The sequence below is a fragment of the Sinohyriopsis cumingii genome, chromosome 7 (assembly GCF_028554795.1).
Source record: "Sinohyriopsis cumingii isolate HCF-2022 chromosome 7, ASM2855479v2, whole genome shotgun sequence".
In the NCBI taxonomy this organism is placed as follows: Eukaryota; Metazoa; Mollusca; class Bivalvia; order Unionida; family Unionidae; genus Sinohyriopsis; species Sinohyriopsis cumingii.
This window is the reverse complement of record NC_142967.1, coordinates 104,769,202-104,783,443: the sequence shown is the minus strand read 5'-3', so window position 1 is coordinate 104,783,443 and position 14,242 is coordinate 104,769,202. Positions and strand designations below refer to the sequence as shown.

At 31.9% G+C, this 14,242-nt stretch overlaps 1 protein-coding gene across 1 annotated transcript in view; it reads left to right on the top strand.

Annotated features, from left to right (window-relative positions):
* LOC149795863 (uncharacterized) overlaps positions 1–13,968 on the top strand; it is a 69,839-nt gene extending 55,871 nt beyond the window's left edge. The window contains exon 14 of the mRNA XM_089965786.1: positions 4,720–13,968. Within this exon, the coding sequence (XP_089821912.1) occupies positions 4,720–4,798 (79 nt within the window). The 3' untranslated portion in view covers positions 4,799–13,968. The remainder of the gene's footprint in view (positions 1–4,719) is intronic.
* Positions 13,969–14,242: the final 274 nt, after the last annotated feature.

Here is a 14,242-nt window from a genome sequence, read left to right as displayed (position 1 = left end):
AATATAGTGTTCAGTTAATAATAATAATAATAATAATAATATAAATAATAAAAGATTATTATTATTATTAATATAATTATTATTATTATTATACTCATAAGTCAGATATATACTTTAAGGAAAACAATTTAAGCACAGTAAATGTATTCTAGTTTATATCACCTTTAATACATTTATAAATAGTATGCAGCTTTAACTATTAGAAGTGAACTCATTCATTGTAATGTATATATTCTTATTATATAGAAAATGTTAAATAAAAAGCTTGTTTTGATGCATTTGGGCAGATGACAGTCTGTATATGATGAAAATATAAACACTGCAGTTAGTTGTAACTTCTCCTATAAATGGGCAATGGCAAGTCATTTAGAATAAAAAAGATGACAAGGCCAAAACCTTTTTTAGAAAGAAGATCCTGGTTGGAAAAGATAATCCCTTTAGTCATATCTACTTTATGTGATGCAAAACTCTGTTAAGTGAATGGACAGACTCCTATGAGCAGTTGAAGTGTACAAAGGTCTCCTTTATGCATCATGATGTGGTCTTTATCCTATAAATGGGCAATGGCAAGTCATTTAGAATAAAAAAGTTGACAAGGCCAAAACTTTTGTTTAGAAAGAAGATTCTGGTTGGAAAAGATAATCCCTTTAGTCATATCTACTTTATGTGATGCAAAACTCTGTTAAGTGAATGGACAGACTCCTATGAGCAGTTGAAGTGTACAAAGGTCTCCTTTATGTATCATGATGTGGTCTTTATCCACTTTGGGCACATATCATGTATGGCTGCATACAATCATAGAACTTATATCAAGACCATAAGTGACCGTTTTTGTTAGCAGACACAAAAATTCCAATTCAAGTTGGAAAGATGATCTATTTAATCATAAATTCTCACCTGCATGTCGCATGATGTTCAGTGAATGGAAACACTTGTAAACACCTTAACAAACAAAGAGATCTGCTGCTTTATGATCATATAAATTATATAAAGTACCTGTCATAAGTGGCCATTGTAGTCAGCAAGACATGAAAAGGTCATTTTGCAACAAAGGAAAGGGCATGTTGTGAGAAAACAGACCTGCTATGATGTAAAAAAGAATAGCTAGGCATGCCATAAAATGGCTATGGATGGAAAAAATTACAACCGGGTATGGGAATAAAACAAGATAGCATGATAGCATGCTGAAATTGCCTATGAGAAACACTAATACAATATTTATTTTATGAGCTCTTTTGGCATAAAATTTTATTTTTTCATGATATTATGTGAGTCATCAACCAATGCGGCCAATAAAACATTTTTACACAGGAATTTGCACATAAGTGAATAAGGAGTTTTGTTTAATTTGAGCATGTCAAATTTATCACACCATTCATGGACACAAAGGCAATTTTTTTACTGAGATCTAACATTTGCTATTATGGAGAATGGAAGTAGCATTTCCCTATGTGTAACACTTCATTGTTCCACTTGACAAAGAGACAGGTACAATGCTGTAGACAACTGAAGAGAAATGATATGTTTAACCTGCAATTTTCTGATCAAAATGATACTCTTAAAAAATAATCATTTATTCTTTTTCTTCTATAGCTTCAGTAACCTCAGGTAAAGTGTTTGTTTAGCAAAGTGACTATAAATCACACCAGAATATTAATTTTGATACAGAGCATTTAATTGTATTTAAAGAAAAAATTTCTTGATTGCCTCCTCAAAATAATAACATTCTTTCTGAAAAATCTTCAGTTGTGAAAAGTGATTCATTTTTAGTACAAGATAAAAATTAAAGCAAATTTTATGTTGCTTATTGTTGAGAGAGAAGATTGTATAAATTTAATTATCACTATAAGCATTAAGATTTTAATGACAATCAATCTTTGAATTGTTTAATCATATGCTATTAATAACTTAATTAATCCTACTTTTGATTTCACCAGTCATTTGTAAATTGGTATGAATTTGAAAAAAGGAATCTTAGAGCCCTGAACACAGATGTTCTGGGAGCAAGAATAAGAATGAATCAATGAACCAATAAATGAACAAGTAAAGAGACTAAAAGAAGAATTATGAAATATATGAAAATTAAGAATCAAAAAGGAAGTGAAATAAAATTCTTAGATGTAAAAAACATATTTTACTTTTAAATGAGGTTTTGTGTTTACATTGTTGATGTAATTCAGGCAAGTTGCTACTCAATACGTCTGGTATTTTTTCATCTGAGTTCAAACCAATTACAGTCCTGGGTCATAAGTGAGTAGCCGCTTATCATGACATCCATGCATTTTTTTGTACACATTGAAATAGTGAAAAGACATTGTGATTGTGGATATTGATGTAGATAAAATTAGTTGATTAATTGTATTGAACTGGTAGGAATATATTATTCACACAGATTGTTGCTTAATACTACTGTCATTTTATCATCCGTGTTCAAACCAGTTAAGTGTGTGATCAAAAATGTTAAAACAGAACATCCATTACATATACGGATATGTAACATTTTTTAAATTCAGGTTTTTCTTGTGTGTTGTTTGTCTGTTTTGTAATTGCCTTCAACAACAAAAACCAATGACAATATAAAGATCTTATGCTTGCTGTAAACTTGACTTGCACTGTACATTGTCAGATTTTAGCTGTATTCTTCACTGTACATTGTCATATTTCAGCTATACTCTTCACTGTACATTGTCAGATTTTAGCTATACTAGCTCTTCACTGTACATTGTCAGATTTTAGCTATACTCTTCACTGTACATCGTCAGATTTTAGCTTTACTCTTCAATGTACATTGTCAGATTTTAGCTATACTCTTCACTGTACATTGTCAGATTTTAGCTATACTCTTCACTGTACATCATCAGATTTTAGCTGTATTCTTCACTGTACATTGTCAGATTTTAGCTATACTCTTCACTGTACATTGTCCAATTTTAGCTATACTCTTCAATGTACATTGTCAGATTTTAGCTATACTCTTCACTGTACATTGTCAGATTTTAGCTATACTCTTCACTGTACATCATCAGATTTTAGCTGTATTCTTCACTGTACATTGTTAGATTTTAGCTATACTCTTCACTGTACATCGTCAAATTTTAGCTGTATTCTTCACTGTACATTGTCAGATTTTTTAGCTATACTCTTCACTGTACATTGTCACATTTTAGCTATACTCTTCATGACACGTAAGAATTTATGGGCAGATTTGTGACAGTGATGTCTTGTCCAACATCTTTCCATCCTTTAGTACAAGATTAGTATCACTATTCCCCCTAAACTACCTGGAGGATTGCCATGAAAATTTACACACATACTCATTCCAACTGTTTAGTTAGTCTGGAATGAAAATGGTTGTTGCTTTGAAATCCAGTACAACCACTAAAGTGCCCATCTTGAAAAATCATATCACTGCCTCTTCTCAATGGATTGTTTTATCAACGTAGGGGTTTCACTAAAAGACTTCCTAGGATGTCTGGATGGTCAAAAGTAAAAATGGTGTTGATCTGACATTCAGTATGGCCACCATAGCAGCCCTCTTGAAAATCTTAACACTACTACTCCTGAAAGAAGTCATATCAACATGGAGTTTTCACCAGAAGCTATTTATGATATCTAGTTGGTCCTAAGTGAAAACGTTTTTCTTAGACATTTAGTATCATTGCCACAGTGGCCATTTTGAAAATTATATTATTGCTGTTCCTGATGTATGTTCATATTAACAAGTATGTTTCACTAAAAGACTTCTTATGATATCTAGTTGGTCCTAAATAGAAATGGTGCCAACCTTATGTCTAGTATGACTGCTATGGAAGCCATCTTGAAAATCTTGTTATCATTCTCGTTATAAATGGAAAGTCATATCAATATTGGGTTTTCACCAGAAGGCTTCTTCTGATGGAAATGGTGCCAGTCTTACATCCAATATGGCTGCCAGTGGTTAAATTGAAAATCTTGTCACTCAAGAATATCAGAGATGGTTTCAACAGTCAGCAATTATAAAGAGGAACTGGCCTAATATTGAATTCCTGGAAATTTGTTTTAGACAGAAGAGTGTCAATTTCTTTTGAGAGACTCTAGTTTGAATTTATTTGCATCAATCCCTGACATGCTGTTATTTGCTATGTGATTCACATTCATTATATTCTTATATTATCTTTTAAACAAACTTGTTAATGAACTAGTTATAGATCTGCACTTTTGAAACAGTTTTTTAAAAAAAAAATCAAAATAATACAGAGAAATTCAGCTGTTTGGTTTCCTTGCAGGATAGGCTTTATATGAAAACTATAATTTAACTACTATTTCATGTTTCCTAAATACAATTATCAATATTGCTTGCATTAAAGAAGATAAAAGTGGGATTTTGTAGCAAACTTTACTTCCTAAAATTTGACTGAATTTGACCATTACAATTACATTATTAAGAGCAATCTGAACACATGAAACAATTTTGCATTGCATGTATTTTGTTTGAATAAATGGATGAAATATGCTGCCTATCTAGATCCTATGTTCACCATCATCAAACTTTACTCAAAGTTTTAGTAACAAACTGTCACTCGAGTTGTGGAAATATCACAATGCAGCTTTGAATTGGTCACTCTAGTTGTGGAAATATCACAATGCAGCTTTGAATTGGTCAGAATATTTTCATGTAAAATACTGAGTTAAGTTTTATGATAGAGGTGCTTGATATGTTTTATTAAATTTTTTTTCCAGTTATGGATACCCAGATCCTGATTACTTGAGGAGAGTCCGGGAAGATTTGGCAGCAAAAGGGGTCACTGAGGACACATAATTAAGGTCATCCTGACTGATGTACCAACAGACAAATGTGGCGTGTGTGTTTGTGATTTGAATTTTTAATGTAGTTTTAACAATTTTTCAGTCATATCGCTATGATGTCTGCAGTGTGGCAGTTTATAGTGATGTCTAGCACTGGGGCATCATGCCGCAGACATGTAGCATGATGTCCCACCCAGTCACACTATCCTGACACCAGGCCGACCAGTCCTAACACAAACCTCCTAATGCTGAGCACCAAGCGAGGCAGCTGTTAGTACCATTTTTGCAAGTCTTTGGTATGACTTGGCTGGGGATCAAACCCACGACCTCCTGCATCTGAGTCAGATGCTCTGACCACTAGGCCACCGGAGCAGTGACATATGTGGCAGAGTTCTCGATAAGCATTATGTTGATTTGCTCTGTTACTCACCTATATTTTTATCAGTTGGGTATTTTAAAATTAAATTAAGTAAAGAAATACATTTATACACCAAAATTGTTTAATTGGGTAAAAACACAAAATCAGTACTTATATGTACAGTTACATAACACAATGGAATCTTTAGGATGTAAGCTGCTGTTGTTTTTCTCTTTTGTTTGTGTTTGAAACTGACAACAAAATACTGTCGAAAACATTGGCAACAATTGTGTGTGCTGGGTGTTCATGCATTCTTTATTTAAATTATCTAATATACCTGATCCAATAATTGATGAATCTGATGGTTTAAAATTTCCAAAATATCCCTTAATTTTTAAAAATTTTTTTGCAATATAAGTATTGCATTTTTTGCATCCTTTTGACATCATTTTGGACGTCAAATTGTCATGGCTCTTAAACACTTGACTATACAAAGTTTTGTTGGGTAGTGACATATAAAATTCGACTGGTTTCCAAATAATAACAGTTCTATATAGCAATAAAGAGCAGAAACTAGAACTGATACATTTTTGACATTTAAAGGAGGAAGACAAAGATGTGAGAATGGAAAATGGTCAGTATGCACATGTTATTTCAATAATTGCTAAAATGGGATTCTATTTGCATTTTGGTTTGCCTGATTTTTATTTTAACTGGCATTTCCATTATTTTAATTGCATATTTATGCAAATACAAAGCTTATCTGGGGCTCTGATGTGATTAATGATGTTTTATCATGAAAATTGTCTACATAAAACTTGCACATCAGATTTGTATAAATTGGGTGGTTATTGGACAGAGTGTTTTATTATGTACCTGGGAGAAACTTATTGTCAATATTTTTACAAAAGCAGTTTCCTTGCTAAGTTTACTATATTTTCATGCTTATGAAAATTGTTACATATATTTTTTTGATATGTCAAAGGTTGTGTTGGTATTTTTATTTCAAACTTCTGTTCAGTGGATCAATATTTATTTGAAAATATATACATTATTTATCTGTAGACACATCTACTTAACAAACTTCAAATGCAAGGGAGTCCTTTTTCCCCACATTACACCAATACTTCTATGAAAATTTATTCATCCTTTGACTTGTAGTAGCCAAATTATTAGTAGCTAGAGTAATAAGACACGGCTTTACTTTAATGATAATATTGTTAATAGGGGTGCTAAGTGGCTGAGTGGTCTAAAGTGCTCGCAGTTATTGATCATTGCCATCTCACCTCTGTCTGCGTGGGTTCAAGTCTTAGGTTCGGCCAATGTGGGTATGTGAGAAAGCTTGCCAGTAGCTTCTCGTACGTCAGTGTTTCTTTCCAGGGTTTTCCCAGTTCTTCCTCCACCATTTATACTGGCCACCATGTATAGCCTATCTTGTGCTGAAAAATGACATTAAACCCAATAACAACAACAATATTGTTAATGTATTTTGATAGGCATTATCCAATAGTCTCCCTTGATTAGCTTATGTAGGAAAATTTTGTTGATAAATCTATTATTTTCTGATTGATAATTTTTGCACAATGTTTGTGTGAATAGCTGCAATTTTTATCAGTTATTTGTCATTTTCTCTTAGTTGTCTGTCAGGGTAAAAATATTGTTTCTCCATGCAAAGAAGTTATTAGCACTTGTAAAATGAACAGTTAAACTTTCACTAGAGCTTAGAAAGGTGAATACATATGCATACTTTGTTAATATTTCTTCATACATTTAAAACTAGTAGTAATTGGATTAAGGTATCACAAAGTTTGGTAATTCATGCAGAAACACATTTTGGGAAGAGATGTTTTCAGTCAGATGTATGTTGTATAGATGAATGATTTGTTATATACTTGGACAAAAATAATAGATTTGATGAATTGAAAGCTTGATTTTTGTCAAGTCCACAATAGAAAAGCTTTCTGATCGACAGCAATGGCAAATTGATTCTGTGATGCACTTGTTCACCACTTTGACCTTGGTGTTAAGGTCAAATATTTTAAAGAAATGCTTGGACTGTGAACTTGAATTGTTTACTTTCCTAAGGACTTTGTTAAGATTGCGTGTATGTGTGGATGGAACTTGTCATTTGTATAGCCTATATTCTCTATATCTATATCTATATATTATAGGCTCATTTTGGTCTGTTAAATTTGCATTGTCAGAATCATTCTGTATTTTATGATAATGAACACTTTGTTATTGCATGCATATAAACAAAACATGCCTAAAAAGAGAATAGTGTATTAGAAACTGCTTTGTAAACAAACAATGTACACTTATGTAGTAGACCCTTTAGGTTTTGGTTGATTAGCTTTGTTTGTGAATGAACAAGCTGTTTTGAGAGTATAGATGATAAAGTTAACAATGTGACAAGTTCACTGAGTTAGAAATTAAATTAAAATAGAAATTACCAATTTTACATACGAAGGTCATTTAATATTAGGTTGAGCTACATCAGTAATTTATTTACCCTTTGCTTTGACGTCATAGCATAGTGGAAACATATCAATAATTTATTTACCCTTTTGCTCTGATGTCATCACATCATGGAAATGTTTTACTGATTTTTTTACCCTTTGGTTTGATATCATCACATAATGGAAACATATCACTAATTTATTCAGCCTTTGATTTGATATCATCACATAATGGAAACATATCACTAATTTAGTTACCATTTGCCTTGATATTACATAATGGAAACATATCACTAATTTATTCACCCTTTGCTTTGATACCATCACATAATGGAAACATCACTAATTTATTCACCCTTTGCTTTGATATCATCACATAATGGAAACATATCACTAATTTATTCACCCTTTGCTTTGATATCATTACATAATGGAAACATGTCACAAATTTATTTACCCTTTGCTTTGATATCATCACATAATGGAAACATATCACTAATTTATTCACCCTTAGCTTAGATATCATCACATAATGGAAACACATCACTAATTTATTCACCCTTTGTTTGATATCATTACATAATGGAAACATCACTAATTTATTCACTCTTTGCTTTGATATCATCACATAATGGAAACATTTCACCAATTTATTTAACCTTTGCTTTGATATCAGCACATAGTGGAAACATATCCCTAATTTATATACCCTTTTGCTTTGATGTCATCACATCATGGAAATGTTTTACTGATTTTTTTACCCTTTGGTTTCATGTCATTGCATCATGGAAGCTTGCTACTTAAGAACAGCTAAATATAGAACCAAAGCATATTTTAACGAATTCCTGGAGGTGAAACGGTGCACCCAGATTATCAAATTATGTCACCATATTAATACAGTTACAAATTTACTGCTGAACTGGGGTTCTGTGTGCCAGAAAAGAGTCAGAGAATTTTCAGTTATCAAACAAAGTCAGTAAAGTAAACAAAAATTAAAGTTATTGAAAGTCGAAATTTGAGTCAAAAGTCAGAGATTAGCTAGACAATTGTGTATCTTCAGTTAAAGTAATTTTTATCAGCTCATGGTGAAATATGATATGTAACATGCTAGTTATGTTATCGTATCCGTGATGTACACAATGTAATAAGCTTAAGTCCTGATATTATGCATGACATACAATGTAATAAGCTTAAGTCCTGATTTTATGCATGACATACAATGTAATAAGCTTAAGTCCTGATTTTATGCATGATGCATAATGTAATAAGCTTAAGTCCTGATTTTATGTATGATGTACAATGTAATCTTAAGTCCTGATTTTATGCATGATGTACAATGTAATAAGCTTAAGTCCTGATTTTATGCATGATGTATAATGTAATAAGCTTAAGTCCTGATTTTATGCATGATGTACGATGTATTAAGCTTAAGTCCTGACTGTATGCATGATGTATAATGTAATAAGCTTAAGTCCTGATTTTATGCATGATGTACATTGTAATAAGCTTAAGTCCTGATTTAATGCATGATGTATAATGTAATAAGCTAGTCCTCATTTTATGCATGATGTATAATGTAATAAGCTAGTCCTGATTTTATGCATGATGTATAATGTAATAAGCTTAAGTCCTGATTTTATGCATGATGTTCAATGTAATAAGCTTAAGTCCTGATGCATGATGTACAATGTAATTAGCTTAAGTCCTGATTTAATGCATGATGTATAATGTAATAAGCTAGTCCTGATTTTATGCATGATGTACAATGTAATAAGCTAGTCCTGATTTTATGCATGATGTATAATGTAATAAGCTATTCCTGATTTTATGCATGATGTACAATGTAATAAGCTAGTCCTGATTTTATGCATGATGTATAATGAAATAAGCTAGTCCTGACTTTATGCATGATGTATAATGTTGCATTATAGGCACATTTTTTTATTATCCACAATGTGTAATGTCACAGGTAAGGCCTTTTTTCTTATCTATGCTGTGCAATGTCTCTAGCTAGACCTGCTTTTATATTCATGATTTGTAATATCACAAGGCCTGTTTATCTATTCATGATTTGTAATATCACAAGGCCTTTTTATCTATTCATGATGTGTAATGTCACAGGGCCTGCTTTTTTATTCATGATTTGTAATATCACAAGGCCTGTTTTTTTATTCATGATTTGTAATATCACAAGGCCTGTTTTTATTCATGATTTGTAATGTCACAAACTCTGTCTAGGTTTCCTTATCCACAATGTATAATGTTGCAAGCTAGGCCTGTTTTTGTATCCATAATTTGTAATGTAATAAGTTAGGTTTGTTTTCTTATCTTTGATTTGTAATATCCCAATCTAAACCTGTTTTATTATACATGATTTCCAATCAGCTTCAGTCAAAGTATTTGGAAAATCCTCAGCATTTATGAAATTTTTGTAATCTTGATTTTTTTTTCATGTTGTGTACACTTTTAGTTACCTTGAATAAGTAAACACCTATAGACGTTTGGTTACCTTGATTAGGAAATACCTGTAAACTTTTTGGTTACCTTGAATAAGAAAACAAGTGTCAAATTTTTGGTTACCTTGAATAAGAAAACACCCATAGACTTTTGGTTACCTTAAATAGGAAATACCTGTAAACATTTTGGTTAACATGAGTAAAGAAACAAGTGTCAATTTTTCGTTACCTTGAATAATGAAACACCCATAGACTTTTGGTTACCTTGAATAAATATGCACTTGTAGACTTTTGGTTACTTTTAGTCAGGAAACAGATATAGTTTAGTGTCCTGTAGACATTAGGTTACCTTGTAAAAGGAAACACTTGTAGACTTTTGGTTACCTTGAATAAATAAACACCTGTAAACTTTTGGTTACTTTCAGTCAGGAAACATATATGGCTTAGTGTCCTGTAGACTTTAGGTTACCTTGAGAAAGGAAACAACTCTAGACTTTTGGTTACCTTGAATAAGTAAACGCCTATAGACTTTTGCTTACCTTGAATAAGTAAACACCTGTAGACTTTTGCTTATTTTGAATAAGGAAACACCTGTTGACTTTTATTTAGCTTGCATAAGGAAATGCCTGTAGACTTTTGGTTACCTTAAAGTAGGAAACACCTGTAGACTTTTGGTTATGTTGAATAAGGAAACATACAATGTGTAGTGCACCTTACCTTATAAGCACTAAGTAATGCTTACTATTCAAGCATCATAATTATAGTTTGTACAAATGTAATTGTGTTGGATTAACTCTTACACATTTCAAACCTTTAAAATCTTTTCAGCACATTCATTTTATTTTGTGGGTGTCAGTTGTCATATTCAAATAACTGGCATAGTTATCAGTACTTTAATGATTCATTTGAGAAATGAATCATTATCTTTTTTGTTTGACGACCTTTGGATGACCCAGAGTGATCATGAAATCCTCACAAAATTTTGCACTCCAATGAATGAAAATTAATTCACAGTAATCAACCATTTTACTGTATCTTGAATGTTTTGTGTAAAATCATGTTTTAGAACCATGTTTTGAACACCCTTGACACAACCTTGTGAATTATTACAGTTTTCTTATAATTAATAGCTATACATTTCTTTCATCTTGCACTCAAGCAGGAATATGAAAGTGATAATTTTCTGTGACTTATTTTTAAAATATAAATGACACAATTATGTGTAATTATAATTACTAAATATGCACACCTTAAGACGGAGTATATTAGGTGTTGTTGGTATATCCATCTGTCCATGCCTTTTTTGTTTGACAAAATAACTCAAGTTATCCACCATCTACTGTCACAAACCTGTGTAAGTAGCTTGCGTTTGGGACAAGGAAGAACCAACACATTTGTAAGGGCAAAGGTCAAGGTTAGAGAGACTGAAGAAATTTAAATTGTTTCCAAACAATAACCTGACATTAGATACATTGGCCACATTTTGTAAATAATTTGCATTTAAGATTAAACAAACATCACATATTGATTTTGGAATCAGAAGGTCATGATCATAGTGACACAAAAATGAAAATTGCTTTCATATGATACCTTGAGTTCCTGATAAGCTACTTGGATTAAATGGCTTGCATTTGAGACCAGGAAGACATTTACTGATATTAGGATCAAAAGTTCAAAGGTGATGAAAACAGACTGAAAGAAGAAAAGCTACTCAAGTTATATACCATGTTATCTTGGACTAAACTTTATAGATTGCTTGCATGTGAGATATGGAAGAGATGTATTGATTTTGGAGTAAAAGGTTAGAGATCATGGTCAGAGGAACTCCAAGGGAAAAGAAAGTTTCCATAGATAACTAAAGTCCTTTGATACAAACTGTGGTCAAATTTTTGAATACCTTGCATTTGAAACAAATAATGTACTGATCAATTTTGGGGGTAGAGAGTTCTAAAGGTTAAGGTAAATAAGACTGAAAGAAGAAAAATACTTTTTGAAAAATAACTTGACATGGCAGGCATATAATGTATTGTTTACTGTACTCATGTTTTGAATTTCAAGGTAATTGAATGGATGATAAAACAAGTTTACAGAGATGGTTTAATTACAAACATTTTGTTTTCTATCCTCCAGATTAATTCTCATAATTCCTTATGGATGTGATTTAAAATTAAAAACATGAGAAATTACAAAGATATTTTCAAGTACTGGATAGCCTAGCATGCTTCATTATAAGTTTATGCATTATGACAGAAATAAAAAACAAATTAACTTATGTCTTAGGAGGCCCCAAGTGGCCAAGTGGTCTAAAGCGCTTACCATTATGGATCATTCAGATCTCACCTCCCATCTCACCTCTGTCTGCATGGGTTCGAGTCTTGGGTCTGGCCAATGTGGGTATGTGAGAAAGCATGCCATTAGCTTCTCATGGGTCTGTGGTTCTTTCTGGGTTTTCCCGGGTTCTTCCTGAACCATTTATACTGGCCACCATATATAACCTATCTTGTGCTGAAAAATGATGTTAAACCATACAACAACAACAACTTGTGCCTGTTGTCTATATGGAAATTTGTTGCAGGTTATATTAAAATTTAAACCTCTGAAATTTAGTACATGCCCATAGCAGGACAGATGTTGAAGGTCTTTTCATTGAATTACATCATATAACATGGTGACAACATCAATGTTAAAAAGTATTTGGCTTGGCTTATGAAAGACGATAATTTTTTTGCATTGCATAAGGAATGGTAGAAATAGGATTAAAATTAAGGTAAATGCATTGTTACACAATGCATATCCATAAATAACTCATTGATTGCAATATTTACCAGTGATATTTTAGAAAGAAAATAATAAATTTTGATGCAAGATTGCACAATCCCTGAGTTCAGGTACTATTTTACAAACAAAAGTCAGTTGCAATGTTTCAAGATATAATCTGAATCTAAAAATACACAAACAGAATATATGAAGTGTAACGGCACATAATGTGTGTAGAAATTATATGTAAAACACTGGTTTAGAACAGGTTGATACCAGTTTCAAGTGGATTAGAAACCAAAAAATGATGACAAGTGTAACTCTCACCCCCGTTTTTGGGAAGGATGAATGTTGTTTATAGGATAATAAGTTATGCAAATGGTCAATAATTTTTTGAAGGATAAGCATTAATAATTTTGCCAGGATCTTGAAAACAAGAATAATTTTTGGTAGCATCTGTCTCAAGTTTTCAGTAATTTTTCTATATATGATGAAGTTCACCAAAAGACAAAATAGTAGCAGTTTAATCTCAACTGGTTTTCTTTTATGACTTTTTCAAACATTTTCACCAAATGTTTCAATCAGTAAACATGTACAAATTATGCAGAAAAACCCAAGGTGATCCAAAACATGGATCAGATATTTACAACATTTGAAGAAACTTTACAATACCATGCACAAACTATTTTTCTTATGGGAGTTTCATAGATTACCACATAATTATTAAGGCAGCATTTTTAGTCAAACACTGTAATTTAATCATACAGTCCTGAAGTATTTCATTATTTATTATTTTGCATTGATTAGACCAAAGTGAGGCTTTCTCAATATATTTAATGATGTCAGTACCTGCCATAAAAACTTCTTTGTGAGATATCTGACAAAATGCTCTTTTGTTATTGGTGTAACTGGACCCCAAAAAAATGAAAAGGTTTTGCATCATTACGACACTTTTGGCTTGCAGAAATTATGTCATCTGAGATAAAATGTCACAACCAGTAGAAGGGTATGGCTGAACTTAAATGTTAGTACTTAACTCTCTTCAAAGTTCAAGTCAAAATTTCTGAAGTGAATTCCGATATAATATTACAGAGATCAAGCAAGTTTTCATCCAAAAAGTTTCATTTTTTCCAATAAAATATGTTTGATTTTTTTTTGCCTTTTCTTTTCTTTGCTTTAAAGAATAAATGATTTACTAATGGTTAATGTTTTCTGTTCATACACCCACCTTAAGGGTGATGGATTTATACATCTATCTATCCTTCCATCTAATGACTACCTTTCCAAGCTGATAAACCTCTACTGGGGTCCCAAACGATATTTTAAAAATAAACTGACCTTTGCTACTGTTATCTGGACTTCTCCAGGCCATTCAGCCTGTATTTTGACAGTTATAGGTTTGCCTTGGGAGTTGTTGTGGCCCAAGA